At 40.9% G+C, this 19,870-nt stretch overlaps 1 protein-coding gene and 1 long non-coding RNA gene across 2 annotated transcripts in view; one reads left to right on the top strand and one right to left on the bottom strand.

Moving 5' to 3' along the window:
- The window catches only part of LOC147026068 (uncharacterized), a 155,475-nt gene that overhangs the window by 31,876 nt on the left and 103,729 nt on the right, over positions 1 to 19,870 (bottom strand). Inside the window, exons 16-20 of the mRNA XM_085881096.1 lie at positions 15,441 to 15,494; positions 11,942 to 11,986; positions 2,664 to 2,717; positions 1,824 to 1,877; positions 12 to 65 (exon numbers count right to left, since the gene is read on the bottom strand). Coding sequence (XP_085737222.1) covers positions 12 to 65; positions 1,824 to 1,877; positions 2,664 to 2,717; positions 11,942 to 11,986; positions 15,441 to 15,494 — 261 coding nt within the window. The remainder of the gene's footprint in view (positions 1 to 11; positions 66 to 1,823; positions 1,878 to 2,663; positions 2,718 to 11,941; positions 11,987 to 15,440; positions 15,495 to 19,870) is intronic.
- LOC147026070 (uncharacterized) lies at positions 6,634 to 11,464 on the top strand. The gene is made up of 2 exons (XR_015058109.1): positions 6,634 to 7,683; positions 8,671 to 11,464. It is a non-coding gene; the product is annotated as an uncharacterized LOC147026070 (long non-coding RNA).

Here is a 19,870-nt window from a genome sequence, read left to right as displayed (position 1 = left end):
TTGTCACTCACCCTAAGCCCTGGAAGACCTTGTGGACCAATGTTTCCTTGCTCTCCACGATCACCCTGAAAAAGAAATACCCCAAGGTAATGAAGACGTCAAAGGAATCAGCTTGTGCAACTTAAAGCAATGCCTGGCAGTATGGGCCTAGTCTTGCCAACACCAAGGAAAACCAGAGAGTTGGTGTCAAAGCCACCCAATACTCACCTGTTTATACATTTATCGTTTTAAAAAGACTAGTCTAATAATATTTTTTATAAAGCATTGTAGTGAAGTCTGATCCAAATAATTTTAAAGCAATATATGTATTTGTATATTGTACTCCGTAAAAAATAGTGTGGTAGATAAAAACATTAGAAAGGAAAAAAACTTTAACGTTGATGTGCTACAAAAAAGTTAAGTTCAAAACAGGTCAAAAATTAAAAAAAATTGAAATTATTTTTTAATTTCAACTTCACTACATCAATAATATACCCCAAAGCAACCTCCATGCCAAATATCAGCATCCTAGTACACATATTAAATGAATGGCAAGCTTCTAAATAACTTGCACCAAAAACTTAAACATTTTCACGTTCACGCTGACGCTCACACTCACGCTGGGGGTATCGCTATAGCTCTCTGTTCTTCGAACAGGCGAGCTAAAAAACGAGCTCACCTGTGAGTCAATCACGACTGATTTATTAGTTGCATGTTAACTGCAGCAAAACAAACACTACCTTAGCTTTGTAAATGCCTTCTTATGAAACAGTTAGTCACAATTGGTACTTTTACTTAGAGACAAGCAACTTGATTCCATTTTATACTGTTGGTGTATTGGTGGAAGTAGATCTACATTTGATGAAGGTTGTGGAAATCACGTGGTGTCTCCACATGACAAGAATGATGTATTTTCATGGGACAAGAATGGCCTCTGTTTTTTTGTTATTTTAAAATCACCTCTCCTTTGGTCTAACTCCCTCTGTTCTCTCAGGCCTCCGATCCTGATCCCCAGCAACTCCGGGCACGTATTCTTTCAACAACCCCACAGTGGGTAAACTCCACAAATTAGCCTTACTGCACGTTCGAACCACCTTCTTGTGGCTTTTCAATACCACCATTCCCTTGAGGGCTTCAAGCGGGCGATGTGCCGCCATCTCATGTGACCCTCAGACCCTCCTGTGAACTTTTCCACCGCCATTAACTCCACCTAACCCAACCCTCTTACTTGCAGGTTACTACGTTTCCTCCCATCCTCTCCCTCATATTTAGCTTCACCGCCGAAGGTGGACAGAGGTTATGTTTTCACCTCTATTTGTTTTTTAGTCTGTGAGCATGATATTTCAAAGGGTTATGGATGGACAAACTTGGTGGATGGGTTGGGTAGGTGACATTCGGTCCAGATCCACATCCAGTCCATCAGTGAGATACAAAACATAAACTGTTCAGCCTAGCGGAGGTATGCGCTCCACCGAGTGCCGTTCTAGTTTCCACTTCATTCATTCCCTTGCTCGTTTTGCCCAACTGTGACTCCATTGCCAGTTCATATTTCCTTTCATCTTTGTCATCTCACTCTTCCATGAGCCTCGATATAAAATAATGCACACGACAAAGTCCTCCACAAAAATGGGGGCCAAGTTCTCCCTTATTGTATCGTGTTTCAAGTGTATTTTCATGTGTGCAGTATCTCCCAAGAAAATTCGATGAAACAAACATGCAATGCATCACTGTCTCACACATTTTTTGCCTCTAAGCTTTCACCAGATCGAAGAGGAGTGGCCAAAGCCCAAGTCACAAGCTTGTGAAAAGACAAACATACATTGAGGACACAGAAAACCACATACCTGTGATCCTTGAGGTCCCATTGGGCCAGTCAAGCCAGGCAGGCCCAGCAAGCCCTGTGTGGAGAGCAGCAGGTAAATCGAGGTATCGGCAACTAACATAGGTCATCAGTTGCACTTTCCCAACGAATCGAATGAACTAACCATGTAAAATAACTCCCAGATGAGTTAAACCTATCTTTGTAATAATGCTAACTTTTGCAAGAATAATTATAGACGTAGTAATAATAATTATCATTCCCCCACCCACCTTTCTCCACCATTGCCAAGAGCATTATTCTGTGAAAGATGTAAACCTGTAATTGCTTGTGTCAACTGCAGTGTGTTTAACCTTTAACCTTTTCCTTTATATCTTCTGTCCACACACTTTCAAATGCTTCACTCCTCATAGCCCTCTGTATTATAGCTTGGGCAGTGCATGAGTTGGCGAAGCATGCAAAGCTCAGTCATCACAAAGCATTCATGTCATAAAGGTAGACAGACACACAAGCTGTCTGCAGAAATATTAAATGTTATTTTGTTCTTAATAGGGAAGTCGAGGCTCATGGAAGAAATGAACAACAGAGGAATATGAGGGTTCACACAAGGACGAAGAGGCAGAAGAGAGGAAGCAGAACTCCCAGACCAGATAGCTTAAGGTAAGTGCGCTACTTCCATGTAGAGAAATCGGGGAAAAAATGGAAATAATCCCTCAATAGATTTTTCAACTATTCAAACATTTTTTTGCGAACACTCAGATCATGCAGTGCATCACTTATCCATAAAAATGAATTAACATCAGTCGGTTTTGTGAAATGATTCCTCCAGGTAAATGAATGCAGAGCCATAGGTTATGATACCTACATCCTTTCCAAATGCTCCGTCCACACCTTGTGCTCCTGCTGGCCCAGGAAGACTCTAAAAGAACAGATACACTCAGACAATACAGTATTGCATTCATAGTTCATTTTAATGAACGATTTACAAACTCATTTCTGATGGTACATCGTTATCTAAACTGGAAGAGACATGTTGTCTGTCTGTCTGTTGGTCTGTCTGTCTGTGTGTCGTCATTTTTCTCAGAGATGGCCAAATGGATCTTCATCAAACTTTCAGAGATGCATCAATGAGTGTTGGGGAGTGTTTCAGGCAAAAACAATTTTTGAAAATTTTGAAAAAAAAAACGTTGCATTTTTAATGTTAACAGCTTTGTAGCTATGTGAAAGGTAATATGAATTGATCCCCAACCCCATTCCTTAGTGGGTGTAGGGAAGTGCTTTAGGAAATAAAAAAAATAGAAATAGAAAATTTCTCTTTAGTGACAAGACAAACAAACCTATAAAGAAATAGAAAAAAGCAATTTTTTTTTTTTTAGGAAAAAAAAACAAGAAATAGAAAAAAAACAATTTGATTTCTTTAAAATGCTCACAGGATTACAACAGCACTGGAGCAATGCCGGGTACCTCTGCTAGTACTAAATATAAACAGACATTATCGATTATTTATACATGCCTATGTGCTGACTTTAATAAGACCATGTAATTCCATCAATGAACATTAATGACATTTTTGGTGTTCTCTGCAAAATTGTATTGGTTGGTGAGATGAGTATTGTACATCATTTGAGAGGACAAAACTGAATTGAGTGGAATTGAAAATGAATTAAATCCCGATTATCAAAAATTAAAACCTTTTTTTTAATGACCCCACCAACAAAGTCGGCGGAGGCATTATGTTTTTGGGGTGTCTGTCCGTCCGTCCATGATAGGTTTTGATTACAGTGATAACTTAAGGAGAATGGCTGAAGGGATACAAGTCAAACTTGGCACAATGATGCATAATGATGCAAAGATTAACTGATTGGATTATGGGGTCAAAAGGTCAAAAGTCATGGGTCCCATTGGGTAAAAATTCTGTTACCGAGCTAACTTATGTACGAAGGGATGAGATTTTGACCAAACTTGGTATAGTATGTATCATAATGCAAATATGAACTGACGAGATTTCGGCATCACGAGGTCACAGGTCAACGGTCAAAGTGTAATAGGTTTTCGTTACCGCAATAACTTAAGAACGGCTGAAGGGAACTAAGTCAAACTTGATACAAGTATGAAAAATTATGTAAAGGTAAACGGGTTAGATGATGGGGTTACGAGGTTAAAGGTCAGAGGTCCCATCTGGTAAAAATTCTGTAACTGCACTAACTTGTGAACCAGTGATGGGATTTTGACTAAATTTGCTACAAGTATATATTATGATGCAAAGATGAACTGATTATATTTTGGCAACAAAGTTCAAAGGTGAGTGGTCATGTCAGGTAAAAATGTGACACTTGAGAACAGCTGAAGGTATTTAAATCAAACTTGGTACAATATGAACATATTGTTACGGATTTCAGAATCCGGTCTGATGAATGCATCCACACATCTAGGTCCTCAGACAGTTATTTCCTTAAATGCATGTTCAGATTAGCCCCATCCCCATGTCTAATGGGATCTTAAATGTGATGCGTTGAGAAGGGTAAAGGATAGATCTCCTCTCTTAGGGGAAGCTTTTTTCTTTACGACAGACACGTTTACACACATTTCTTTCACGAGCTCTGAAGCCCGCCCTCATTCTTAATCAGCAACAATCTTTCGTGAGCACCGACGCCCGCCTTTTTTTGAGAGCGCAAGGGTCGTCATGGTAACTGTGCGCCAGTGGGGTGGGGTGAGCTTGGGGCAGACTGCACCCACGGAGACGGCCCGGAGATATAAAAAAACGAAGGGAGGTCCGTTCTGAGGAAAAAGAAAAAGCGAAAGGAGAGAGGAAAAAGCAAAGGGCGAGAGAGGCGAGAAGAAAGAGGGTGTCTGACCAGCGCCAACAACGAGACAATTTGGCCTTCCCAGTGCTTCGGCAAGCGAGCGTGTGGTGCATGTGTGGGTGTGAGCAGAGCCGCCAACAAGTGAGGCACGGGTCGGTCACCAACAACACCAGGGTCTAAACCCACGACGGACGATCCTGGTGCCCTCCAGATGTCGACTGGCATTCAAGGCTGCCCCGCGAGAGGGTGCACGGTGGGGATTAGTGCTGGTGACAAACGTGACACGCACGCACACATTTCAGGACGTTTTCATTTCATGGACGACTTTCTGGTGAGCGAGACGATTCTCCCCCTCCCCTCCCCCTGAATGATCTGCTGGGTACCCTTGTCTGTGTTTAGCTGTAAATAAGTCAACCCCCGATAAGCATCTGCTCTTTGTCTCTTTCCTGGCATTTTGATTGATTTTGCTTTGAAATTTATTCTTCATTTACCTCAGAAAATAAAAAGTTCTTTCCATTTATTTATTTTTATTATTAATAAATTATTTGTCGATTTCCAACCTGTCCGTGTTTGTCCTTTCCTTCTATTGGTCTCGCATTGTCCGAACCGAGATAGACTGGAAGGTAATTACCACAGATATGACCAAAAAATCGTCGGCACACACCAGCGGTTAAAACGCTCGGCCGCCCTAATTAAAATCTAATCAGATAACATTGGTGCTTTGCCGAGGGCGCGCTCCCCACTCAGGTAACCACGTGACCTCTAGTTAAACGGAATAATTAGACGGCGGACACTGGAAGTCGTGGTTGACTGAGTGGGGTTCGTGTTTTTAAAACAACCCACCGTATCACAACATTAATTGTGAGCGGTGGCCCCAGGTCCGGCTCTACCGAGGACAACCGGGGATTAATCCCCCTGAGTGACAAGCTGGTGTCTCGGTATCCGTGGCCGCAACAATATGTTGGAGCAATTATAATTTATTATAATACATACATTCATTGATTTCCAGAATAAGACTCGGCTAAAAAGGGGGGAAAACATGTTTAATGTCAAACGTCGTCTGAGTCATGCTTTTAGTGAAGTTAATTATTTTGTAAAATGTTTATTATCTTGCCAAAACGAAGTTTTTGCAAGATATGTTAGTCAGCTTGTATGTTTTTATTTATTTATTTTTTTGTTTGTTTGTCTGTAATCACGTATAAAAAATTCTGCAGAGCACAGTTATCATCGGGAATTTTTGTAACTTCGCATATCAGAGGCCAATAGAGGTCCCTTTCAGTGCACAAAATTTTGAAGGTCAAGGTCAAAAGTCAAGGTCACTTTGGCGCAAATCAGGGGAGTCGACGAAACCCTTATTTTTTGAGTAATTTTGATCGGATCGTCTTCAAACTTCATGGGAATATAGTTCATGGTCTGGCGCTCAGCTGATTAATTTTTGGTGGCGATCGGCCTTGACCTTCATATGTTTTTTTTTTTGGTCTGTAATCACGTATAAATCACTCTGCAGAGCACAGTTCAGGTCAGGTCAGGTATGGGAGCATGTGCCAGAACAGCACGTCGCTGCGTCCACTTTCCGCCGGTACTCCAGGGGCCTCCGTCTGGCCATCCCCCAGGCAGATGCCAGGCCCATCCCCATCTCCTTGAGATGATGGTCAACCTGTTGCAACCATGAGGCACGTGGTCGACCCACTGGCCTCCTCCACTCATGAGACTCCCTCGCTGAGAGAATCTGGTGAGCAGGATCAGAGTCAGGAAAACGAGCCACATGTCCATACAGCCGCAACTGACGCTCACGGACTATGCAGGTAACAAATCTCATCCGAGTCTCTCTCAGCAACCGCTCGTTGGACACAAAATCCGACCAGCGATAGCCAAGGATTCTCCGAAGAGACCTGGTACCAAAGGAATTAAGTCTCCGTCTCAGATCCTTGGTCAGAGTCCAAGTCTCGCACCCATAGAGCAAGACTGGAAGTACCAAGGACCTGAAGACTCGGACTTTCGTCCTCCCGCACAGGTACCGGCAGCGCCACACCCCATGATCCAGTGAATCCATGACTCCCCAGGCCCGACCCAGACGTCTATTGACCTCTGACTCGCAGCCAGCAGAGACATGAATATCACTGCCAAGGTAAGTGAATCTCTCCACGACCTCAACATCCTCACCACAAACAGACACAGACAGGACAGCAGCATCCAAGATGTCACCGAAAGCCTGGATCTTAGTTTTGACCCAAGAAACCCGTAATCCCAACGGCTCCGACTCCTCATTCAGCACCTCGAGGGCCCCCAAGAGGATGTCTAAAGTCTCCGCAAAGATGACTGCATCATCTGCAAAGTCAAGGTCCGAGATCTTGACATTCCCAAATGACGCACCGCAACTTGATCTCTCCGACATCCTCCCTAGAATCCAGTCCATACAAGTGCTGAAAAGTGTGGGGGCAAGTACACATCCCTGACGAACTCCAGTAACAACTGGAAATAAGTCAGAGATGGTACCACCACACAGAGCACAGTTATCATTGGAAATTGTTGTAACTTCGCATATCAGAGGCCTATAGAGGTCCCTTTCAGTGCATAAAATTTTGAAGGTCAAGGTCAAAGGTCAAGGTCACTTTGTCGCAAATCAGGGGAGTCAACGAAACCCTTATTTTTTGAGTAATTTTGATCGGATCGTCTTCAAACTTCATGGGAATATTGTTCATGGTCTGGCGCTCAGCTGATTAATTTTTGGTGGCGATTGGCCTTGACCTTCATGGTTAGTGCCTAAGGTCAAACATATTTGACCCCAAGGTCAAATTTTCAAGTTTTAGGAACCATATCGTGTAGTGCCTCAAATTGAACACCTCGATGAGTGCTTTCTAGATATGTCAAGCTTGAGACATTATGACGTCATTTGGTGACGTTATGAGGCAAACGCATATTTTTCATGGTTACTCTGTAGAACGATTCTCATCGGAATCTCTCGTAGGCAGATATTCCTCAAGGAGTCGCTCCTGGTAGATAGCAGCTCTGTTCACCTCAGTGTGACCTTAAAGAAGTCACACGTGGTCACCGTTTGGCAAGATACGGGTCACCCTGCAGGTGACATTGGTTTATTTGTTTGTCAATGAATCTTTTGCAAAAAAATGTTCATTTACTTGTCAATATTAAGGTTGCTTCAGAGAGAACGTGTCAATATTGTACTTGAAGTAACTAAATATAAACCCATTCACGAATAAGTGTTGTGATTGAAACTCTTTCAAAGGATTACACTTGTATAACTTACATCAAGCATTGTACACATTGCTGTAAATTTTGACCTTGTTAAAATAGTTAAATACTGTAGTGTCACTGTTTGTAGCAATTGAGCAGATCAGAGAGTTGTCCTTAATTGGATAGATTTCTAAAGTATGAGACTGCATCGTAGTTGAGAATGCTTTGTGCAATTAATCAAATGGGATTATTACAAAGGCCAATATACAATAATATTCCATTATTTACCGTGTGCTTGCCAGGTGTCAAATTTATTGCATCTTTTGGAATCAAATTCAAATTGGTTACAAGAAATAGCTACAAAAAAGATTTTTTTTTAAAAAGTTGAACGAGAAACACCCACTCCCTTCAGGAGCAGCCTGGGGGTGTGGGGGAGGGTGGGGGGGGAGAGATAGTGGGGAAGGTGGGGCAAGTATATTTTGTGCTGTGGCTAATAATCCCCTGTGTCTGCAGCAGAGGTCAGTACACCACTTGAACTGTGGTGTGTGTGTGTGTGTGTGTGTGTGTGTGTGTGTGTGTGTGTGTGTGTGTGTGTGTGTGTGTGTGTGTGTGTCCAGGCTGACTTTTTTTTTTAAACCATTTGACCTTTTGTCATCAAATTTTCAACAAAGCTTCAAAAGGTCAACATTTCAAAGGTCAACATCACATAAGGTTGCATAAAATTGTCAATTTTTATTTGAATGACTTGAAATTTGAGCAGATTTTGCATATTGGGTCACTGAAGCCGATTGCTTTTGAGTTCCAAAGGTCATGGTCGCCTAATATCACCAATTTTTTCAAGTTTTTTTTTTTTTGTCCTGTTTTCGTCATGTTTAGCATACGGAAGAAGAAGAGGAAGTCGGAATACAAAGCAGACACAGATGAGGTTTGCATTTTCAGCTGCTTTCTAGTTTTGTTTGCATTCCTGACCTAATCCTGGGTATTACCAACACGTATGCAAAATTTGGTGGAGATCGGCTCAGTTCTTTTTTTTTTTTTCTATAGATTTTCAGATGGACATACATACACACATTTACATACAGGGAATTGCCTTATTTAATATAGTCGGATTACTTGCAAAGTGAGTGTGCTCTATACACTGAAAGTTAACGCAGTCACCCCAAGATGGGCATGTTGAATGTTTTTGAGTTGTTTTCCCATCTGTGCTTACCAACACCCACAGGCATGTTCTTTCAACATTCTACACTGTTAAATGCCAGGCACATCAGTGTTAGTTTTGTACAATGATTTAATACATTCGATGAGAAATGTTAGAAAGTGCTGCTCCAGCACTATATCATGACAGACGTGCAACTCGTAAGATCATGTGTTGTGCTTTGTTCAGAAGGAAATATCTCCTTCAACTTGTTCTTTAAACAAACTATTCAGAATAGTCCAAGAAACGCAAATTATTTATTTTTCAAATACAAGAACTAGAAGGGCACTCGGTAGAGCGCATACCTCCACCACGCAATGCCTGATCCACGAGAACATATCGGGCCCAATACATTTTTGAAATATCCTGCTGTATATCGTTTTTGGCTCTATTTCTCAATGATGAAGAATCATTTTAGAAATTAAATTATTCTCGTATCCAGATTCAGATTCAGATCTTCACCAAAATCGAATCAATTCTTCCTTGTCACACACCCAATTGATTCGATTTTCACCCAACATGTCCATCAAGTTTGGTCCAAATCTGTTCACAACTTTGTGAGATATCCTGCACACAGTCAGACAAACAGACAGAAAGCTGTGAAAACATAACCTCCTTCACCTTTAGTGGTGGAGGTAAAAAGACCAGGATTTTTCTAATTAGTCAGGAAAGAGTTTCCTTGCTAATTGTAAATAATTATATTTTGGAGAAATTAAAAAAGACGTTTCTGGCACTCTTGAGAGTACGGTATCTCACTTCGAATTAAACATTTTGAAAGCCCCTCATATGTGCCTTAGCAAATGGATAATTGCCATAAAAGTCATTGGTCAATGGCTAAAGGAATAGGGGTGGAGTTGGGGTATGTGAGAGTAAAGGGGGCAAATAATTCTATAAAAAGTCTGCAGCAAATGTTGTATGGAATAAATGTTTTATTTTCTCATATTTACAATGTTGCCCAGTGCATGCTCACTTTCACATTCCCAAGCATCTAAAAACGTTTCCCTGTGTGAACTGGACAATTTTGTTTCATAGTGTGCTTGTCTACAAGACAGCAAAACAGTTTCCTCTTCATTGTCTTCCCTAAGTTATGAAAGGGTTGAAAGGGAATGTTCTCCACACTATAACGTCGGTTACAGAGGGTAGGTGTTCCAAAGAAAAATGATAGGCGTAGTCTCTCTAAGCACTTATTTCATCGTGTTTTAACTCGCATTTAGGTTTTGTTGGAAGTTCTTTTTCAGCGAAACTACTCATTTATATCTTGGCTTTCAAAGGTTTATATACATTGCACTAAGTGAATAACCACAAGCTCGTTTTTTTCTTGCAGAAAGCTGTACACCCATTTCCATCCACATGATGGTTTTCTCTTGGAATTGAACAGTTTGAGAGTGCATCTTGAGTTGACCTGTCTCTAGTTGATGTATTTGTGCCATTAACACCACATCACACTGTCATCCACATGCATCAGGGCATGACTGCAGCCCTTATTACCTCCCCCACCGAAGGTGGATGGAGGTCATGTTCTCACCCCTGTTTGGCTGTGAGCAGGATATATCAAAATGTTAGACATAGATTCAGACGAAACTTGGTGGACAGGTTGGGTATGTGACAAGGAAGAATTGGTTAGATTTTGGTGAAGATCTGTGTCCGGATATGAGAATTTTAAAAGTGATTTTTCACCAATGAGAGGCCCAAAAACTATATATAGCATGATATCTCAAAAAAATTATGGAGAGATTTGGACGAAACTTGGTGGATGAGTTGGGTAGGTGACCAAAACAAGCTGATTCGATTTTGGTTCAGGTCCAGATCCAGATCCAGCCTATTTTTGGGATATAAAACGTGAACTGTTCAGCCTGGCAGAGGTATGCACTCTACTGAGTGCCATTCTGGTTCCCTTTGTCATCCGCAGAGCAGATTTTTACATGATTTAAAAGCGGATTTGACTATTTTCACAGCTAATTTCATGATGAAAAATGTTGAATTCAAATGTTATTGCTTTAAAGTATTTAGTTATTGGTTTGCTGAGTTATTGGTTTTAATAGTTGGGTTATTGGCTTTAATGTGTTTACCATCTGACAACAATAAGAAGAAAAACAAGTAAAAAAGACATAAAATGTTATAGTTCCCGTTGTTTCAGTTATGTTGCGAAACGGAGTTAAAGGGCAAGCCCATATTTATGTACAACTAAAATGGCCGCCAGTCTACCAGTTGGCCATCTTGAATCTAATCTCGAAAATAAATGACATGCATATGTAAACCATCATTCTTTATCTGTGTGCCAAGTTTGAACGAGATTGGTAAATGCATGTTCGAGAAATGGTTGAGGACGTGTTCAATACTGTTTTTTTTAACAACTAAAATGGCTGCCAGTCGGCCATCTTTGATTGAATCACAAAACAAAATGATGTGCATATGTATACCATTATGTATTGTCTTTTTGCCAAGTATGAATAAAATCGGTCCATACATGGCCGAGATATGGTTGCAGATGCATGCTCGTGCGCACACACACACACACACACACACACACACACACACACACACACACACACACACACACACACACACACACACACACACACACACACACAAGATCAAACCCATAAGCCTCCATTTTGGATGAAGTCAAATAGGGGATAATAACAAGAGGAAGAATTGCTTTGCAATACCTGCCCCCTATCTCTATCATATGTCTGAAGTCCAAGAAGGGCATAGCTCTGAAAAATTGATGAAACGCCCTGAAGCTCGAACTTTTTTCTGTAACTTATCATAATAAAGCTATGTACCAAGTTTCAGTTGAATATGTTAAAGGGTACGGGGAAAAAGTCTGAAAAACCACAGGTGGGATGGGTGGATAGACGGACGGACGGACGGATGGAAAGCGAACCTAGAGTCCCCTCCGGCAAATCATAAACATTAATCTCAATATTGTAAATCTGATGCACATTTCACCTTTTCACCTTTTTCTCCCCGTGTCCCCGCTGGACCAGGAAATCCCTATAAAAGAAGAATGAAAATGTAATGCAAGAGAAAGACATTGAGGGGTGAGTGCCACAATCACCATACATGAGGATCCCTTCATCAGCCAGTAACTATAACAAAGTATAACCTTCCAGGGCATGTGTCAAGAATGAAGACAAATAAGTACCCATATAATATATATTGCCTCCTTTTAACCCCCATAATCATACATTCTTCTTATTTGTTTTTCCTTTACTTGCCTGGAGATATTCTTAACTTTTTATTTTCTTTTCTCCCTCTTTTACAATTTTCCCCTCTTCCTCCCTTGTGTACATAACATGTACATCGTTCCGAATCTATGTAGAAGTTACAAATGGAAGCATCAATTAGAATTAAAACAACCAACTTGCTTCTCTTCCTGGAAGGCAAATCCGACTGAAGGCAATTTCAGTACATTCCAAAAAGTCTGCAATAAGTGTGTGTCGACTATCAGGAGAGCCAGAAAACAACATCTGTTCAACCTCAAGAATGAACCTTCAAACTTGTTTCCTTCCTCCAAATCTTGGTTGTGCCTTGTAAGTCGGTCTCTAGTGTACGCTACCCCCATGCATGCTCTCACTTCAAATGGCACCATAGCTGACTTTGCTCGTGAGAAGGCCGAATGCCTCAATTCTGTATTTCCTAGCAAATTTTATGTCCCCAACCCCTCACTCTCGGCACCCATCCTTCCCTATCATATCCAACTGCTCCTGAACTCTGTCTTTTGCACCTGAAAATGTGGAGAACGTTCCTTCAACCCTCGACTCTGACTCTGCTACTGGACCGGACGGCATCAGCTCACATGTCCTAAATACCTGCTCTGCTGCTCTTGCAAATCCTGTCTGCCCTTTTCACCCTATCATTTGCACTCGATCGTCTTCCATCTGCTTGGAAATCAGTGAACATCATGAGATTACATAAAAAAGGTACAAAAATTGATCCCCTTTATGACAGATCTATCAGCTTATTTCCAATCATCAGCACGGTCATGGAATCCATCATCACAGTTGATAAGAAATCCTTCCTTTTCTGTAACAACCTCATATCAGATCACCAATTTGGTTTCACACCAGGCAACTCCACCTTGGAGATGCTGCTCCTACTTCACCCAACAATGGATGGAGGCTCTCAACATCAGACTTGAGATTAGGGCTGTCTCTCTGGACATATCTCATGTTTTCGATACAGTCTGGCATCCTGCCTTGCTCCCCAAACTGTCTGCCTATGGCATGAAGGCTAACGCCACACATGCTCCACACATTCCTCTACTCTCATTGCCAATGTGTGGCTCTCAACAGAACCCTTTCATCTCCTCTCCTGTCAAGGCTGGAGTGCCCCAAGGCAGTATTCTGGTCCCAGTCCTATTCCTGATATTCATCAATGATCTCTCTGACTCTGGAAAATCCACTTTATCTCTTTGTGATGACTCCATGCACCCTCTGCCATGATGTCCCTCATCCTTCAGACAGGCAGACTGCAGCCTCTTTCCTCTCTTCAGACCTGAACAAAATCACATGCTGGTGAAACACTTGGAATTTTGCCTTTCAATCCTGACAAAGCTCTCACTATTTCTCTCCGAAAGGACTGTTTGGCAATCCACCTATGTACTTTATTAACAATCCTCTTGAGGAAGTTCAGTTATTCAAACTCATAGGTCTCACGATCAAACATTATCTTTCTTATCCAAACCACATTTCAAAACTGGCCTCCAAATCCAGCTGCTCTACTGGGTATCCTCCATCGTCCAAAGTCCTTCCTTGGCACACCTGAACTCCCATCCACATACAAAGCATTCATCTGCAGCTTGATGGAGTACTGCTCACCCCTCTGGAGAGTACTGCGCTCCCCTGCCTCACATCTTTCTCAAATTGATGCCATGGAAACCAAGGCATCCAAAATTAATTATTGGAATCTCGCACGATGAAGCTGAGTCTATGGACCTATCAATTCACCATCGCAGACATGTCAGTGGTCTCTCTGTCTTCTACCGGCTCCTTTCTGGTCTTGCACCCTCTGCTCTTTTCATGCCCCCCCCCATATTTCTGCAGTGCCCACATGGTCCACCATCAACCCCTTTCTGCTGAAACTACTGAAATCCAGGATCACTGCTCACCTCCACTCATTTCTTTCTCTTTTTGCCCACCTGTGGAATCAACTTCAACATTCTCTTCAATCTCATTCTTCCCTCCAGGTCTTCAAGATAGCTGTTCACCACCCTCACCACAAATTGATGAAAAATGAAAGGTTGTGATTCCCGATTGAGTTATTACTGTACGCTGATGACTTAGCATTGAATGCTCAAAGTGAAAAACAAAACAAAACAAATGTTTCAAAAATGGAAAAGTGCAATAGAGAAGAAAGATTTAAATATCAACATTAATAAAACGAAGGTTGTGGTGGGTGGTGAAGAAGAAGAAAGGAAAGAAAGCTGACGATGGCCTTGTTCAACATGCGGACGAGGAGTTTGATGGAATTCAGTTCAATGTACACACAGTGAGCGTTATCGATTGTATCACAGGATGCGTAGTGGGATCACTGGGAATTTGGTAACAAAATCTGGGATTTTCAACTGTAAAAGATCTGAGGATCAATCATTTCAAGAACAAAAAAAATAAATACTCAGGAGCTCAGAATTTATAATTGAGAAAAAGTCAAAACTTTCTCTAATCTCAGAGACATGAGAGAGGCATCAAGAGGAGCAGAATTATCCGTTCAATGAAGAATAAGATCAGTTTGTAATAAATAACATCAGTTTGGAATACATTCCGTGATGTGTAAAAGTTTGAGTTTATAAATCCTGTATCAGATCTGTATTGATGTATGGAAGTTAAACGTGGGCAACGCAGATCGAAGATGTAAAAAGAATGGAAGGAACGGAGACGAGAATGATAGGATGGATGAATGGATTGTCTGTGAAAGAAAGAATACCGAGGTGAGAAATCAGGAAAAGATTAAAAATCATTTATAGTGAAGAAGAACTTGGGAACAGAAGACTTGGTCGGTGTGGTCATGTGTAACGAAGATCAGAAGATGAAGATGGAATGAAAACAAAAAAAGCTCACGGGCGAAGGAAGGAAGAGAGGACGTACTAAAAAGTCACGGATTGAAAATGCCGAGAAAGATACGGAATGTTTGGGTTTGCACAAAACTGATGCAATGGACAGATGGGTATGGAGGATGGAATGTCGTTATTGCACCAACACCCTGAAGAAAGGGGGGAATGATGGAAAAAGTTTTGTTGTTGTATTGATCTTAACTTCTTGATCCAAGTAGTTGTTTTTTTTGTGAAATGAGTGCATGTGCTTATAATTAATATGCAAGTATAGTACATAAAAATAACCATGTTCGAATCTGTCTCCCATAACAATATAGATGAGAAGTCAAAATTAGTTTCATGAATGAGGCAATATTGTGAAAAATAATAAAATATCAAACAAAGATTAAAACTCACAGGATATCCACGATCTCCAATTAGGCCTGTGAGGCCTGACTTCCCCTCTGCACCCTGAGCAACAATATGGCATCAGCTTCAGGACAGGGATAGATAGCAAAAAATAATTAACAGGAAAAAAATATATTGATGTTAAAACCTAAGAATGGTACCCATTGCGACCACTGAGCTCTGACATGGAGGAACTACCAGCTGATGAAAGTGCATTTCCTGATGAGCCACGCGGCCTCCATATTCAGATTCACTATGGATTGACAGTTCCTTAGTAAACAATCCAAAAATATTTTAATACCAGAATCGCTTTGCATTCTCCCTTTACATAATAATTGCTGTTTACTCAGGAAATCTTTAATGAATGAATGAATGGTATTCACCAGGAGGTCAAACCTTCAACATTACAACTCAGGTTGAATTCAGCTCCACAAAAATAAAGCTACAGTCTATGTAGGGTTTCAGTCAAATGATAGACATCTAATTACCTGTGAAATGGCTTCCCACCACCAAAATATTGTTTGTTATTGCACCCAAATGCAACACACGCTGGCAAAGTGCATGCCACCTTTGCAGTTGCGGCGAGTATGAAGATGGTGGCTGGTGCCCAGTTGTTTTTCAGCAAACCAGTGATCAGTTATATTTACGTCAGTGATTGCGACCGATTCAATTTCCAAGAGATTTATACTTTGGCCTCTATTTCTTTCCAATGTAGCCCCAGATTGGCTGTAAGATACACGTGATCGTGATATGTATTCACAAGAAATCATGGACCGAAAAAGGGAATATATGCATGAATGCCGACACAAAAATGATTCGGAATTACATTTTAGTGCATTTTCTGATTATTTGTACATTTTTTTTATTTTTACCTTTGTCACCGAAGGTGGATGGAGGTTATGTTTTCACCCCTGTGTGTCTGTTTGTTTGTTACTTGTGAAAATCGAAGATTTTTCTAAGTATATTGGTTGATTGCGTGCGTTATTACTTACAAAATCCATGATTTTTCATATATATGTTGGTCAGTCGATTTTGTTATTCTGTCTGTTTGTCCGTCTGTATGTCCATTGCCTACATGTCATAATTCGAAACCAATCACCATGAAACTTTACCACGTTGTAGAGGTAGTCTCAACAGAGAAGCCTATCGATTTTGAGGTCAAACGTCAAAGGTCATCTTGAGGTCAAATTTCTAAAATCGTCATTTTTCATCCGATCGACTTGAAATTTGAACAAGATTTGCATATTGCGTCACTGGATTTGGAAAACAACTATTTTTGAGATCAATAGGTGAAAGGTCAAGTCAAGGTCAAACTTCGAAAATCATCAATTTCAATCTGAAAAATAAACTTTCATCCTGTTGACCTGAGCTTTGATTAAGATTGTCATTTTCACATTTTTAATCTTAATGAAATGGACAATTTGATGTATCCATGGCAGCTGCTGGAAAGGGGGTGGATTTTACAATCTCGTGCTCTGCACAGTCTTATTCTTGTTTTGTTTGTCTGATTGCATTTATGTTTATCACCTACAGGTCACAATTTCAAACCGATCTTCACAAAACTTCACCGCATGGTGGAGTTCATCATAAAGCCGCTGTCACACCTTGACGATTTAGCCAGCGTATGCCGATGTATGAAAAAATTGTCCAAAACGCTGGCACACGTCGAATACGTTATGGGTAAGTTTTGTATACGTTAAGAGCATGCTGAAGCACGCTGGCATACGTCGTAGTACGCCGAGCTCGTCGACAAATTTTAAGCATGCTCAAAATTTTTCGACGTATGCCAGCGTATGACTCACACGTTCCGCATACACTAGCCATAAGTTGTAGGCACACGTTACTTGTAAGTTACTCATAAGTCGAAACACGTCGAGGTAATGTTTAGCGTCAGTGGTCCAGACTCCATAGTTTTTTTTTTCTTTTTTCTTCGGCATGACGGTGATGTTGACACTTCGATTTCTAGTGCGGTTATAATATAATATGATTAAAAGGCTGCCGCTCAATGATTTAAATCATAACCGCACGAGAAATCGAAGTGTCAACATCACCGTCATGCCGAAGAAAAAATAAACCAATGTCACCCTGACCCGTATCTTGCCAAAAGGTGACCACGTGTGACTTCTTTAAGGTCACACTGAGGTGAACAGAGCCGCTATCCACCAGGAGCGACTCCTTGAGGAATATCTGCCTACGAGAGATTCCGATGAGAATCGTTCTACAGAGTAACCATGAAAAATATGCGTTTGCCTCATAACATCACCAAATGACGTCATAATGTCTCAAGCTTGACATATCTAGAAAGCACTCATCGAGGTGTTCAATTTGAGGTACTACACGATATGGTTCCTAAAACTTGAAAATTTGACCTTGGGGTCAAATATGTTTGACCTTAGGCGTTAACCATGAAGGTCAAGGCCAATCGCCACCAAAAATTAATCAGCTGAGCGCCAGACCATGAACTATATTCCCATGAAGTTTGAAGACTATCCGATCGAAATTACTCAAAAAATAAGTTTCCTCAACTCCCCTGATTTGCGACAAAGTGACCTTGACCTTTGACCTTCAAAATTTTGTGCACTGAAAACGACCTCTATAGGCCTCTGATATGCGAAGTTACAAAAATTTCCAATGATAACTGTGCTCTGCAGAATTTTTTATACGTGATTACAGACAAAAAAAAAAAACATGGAGTCTGGAACACTGACGGGTTCCTCCTGTGTGAACCCCATTTTTATATACCAATTCCCCTAAACGCTGCCAATACGTCATTATACGGTAGCTGTAAGTTAGAAACACGTTCAGTAAGTTCTGTGGTCGTCCGGAAGACGTCAAATACATCTACATACGTCAATATGCGTTGGAGATACATTACACAGGTTCAAAGCACGTTACTCATAGGTTAGAAATAAGTTTCGGGTACGCTAAACATTACCTCGACGTGTTTCGACTTATGAGTAACTTACAAGTAACGTGTGTCGACATGTGTCAACGATCGCGTAACGTGCCTACAACACGTTACTCATAGGTTAGAAATAAGTTTCTGATATGCTAAACATTACCTCGACGTGTTTCGACTTATGAGTAACTTTCAAGTAACGTGTATCGACATGTGTCAACGATCGCATAACGTGCCTACAACTTATGGCCAGCGTATGCGGAACGTGCGAGTCATACGCTGGCATACGTCTAAAATTTTTGAGCATGCTTAAAATTTGTCGACGTACTCGACGTACTACAACGTATGCCAGCGTGCTTCAGCGTGGTCTTACCGTATACAAAACTTACCCATAACATATTAGACGTGTGCCAGCGTATTCGGCAAATTTTTATTACGTCGGCATACGCTGGCTAAAACGTCAAGGTGTGACAGCAGCTTGACACTTCGATGTCTAGTGCGGTTATGATTTGAATCGTCGAGCCGCAGCCTTTTAATAGGCTATGCCACGTGATCGTCGGCGATGCGCTGCCACGCGCTATGCATAAGTTAGACTATCATTGGGCATAGGTTGTGAACGCCAACAACACGCTAAGCATTCGTTGGTATAAGTTATCTATTTGTTATCGAAACGCTCTGTGTACGTTACTAATACGTTATGCATACGTCCAACTCATTATGAATACGCCAAAAACTGAAAAAAAAAATAGTTCAGCGTACGCCAGCGTTTTACATACATTTTGATACGTTGCCATACGCTGGCTAAAACGTCAAGGTGTGACAGCGGCTTTAGCAAGAAGCCTATTATTTTTGAGGCCAAAGGGTCAAAAGGTCAACATAGGCCAAAGGTCACCAAATTTGTCATATTTCTAAAATCTTCACTTTTCATCCGATTGACTTGAAATTTCAAGAGGATTTATATTTCAGGTCACTGAATTTAACCAGCCAAATAATTTTGAGGTCAACATTGGCCAAACGTCAACAACTCAGGTGGAATTGATAAAATCCTCAATTTTCATCCCATTGACTTGGGATTTGAAGAAGAGATGCATATTTGGTGATTGAATTCAACCACCAATTATTTTTGAGATCAAATTTGTTTTTTGGATTCCACAAGTATCATGCTATAATGACATCTTTCTTGTTTGTCTGTTTGTGAACAAAATATCTTCAAAAGTTATGGATGGATTGGGACGAAATTTGGTGGTGAGCTTGGGTATTTGACATCGACGAGATTATTAAATTTTGGTGAAGATCCGAACCTGGATGTGGATCCGAGAATGTTTAAGTGATTTTTCATCGATGAGGCCAAAAACGACATGTATCAGGATATCTCAAAAAGTTGCGGACGGATTCAGACGAAACTTCGTGGGTAGGTTGGACATGTAACAAAGAAGAATTGATTAAATTTTGGTGAAGATCCGAATCTGGATCTGGATCCGATACTTTTAAAGTGATTTTTCGTCATTGAGAGACAGGGCTACAACGATATATAGCATGA

Source organism: Eptatretus burgeri, chromosome 5 (genome assembly GCF_056783735.1).
Source record: "Eptatretus burgeri isolate ZD-2024b chromosome 5, Ebu_testis_v1, whole genome shotgun sequence".
Taxonomy (NCBI): domain Eukaryota; kingdom Metazoa; phylum Chordata; class Myxini; order Myxiniformes; family Myxinidae; genus Eptatretus; species Eptatretus burgeri.
Note: the sequence above shows the minus strand (reverse complement) of the source record. Positions and strands in the feature narration are given on the sequence as shown.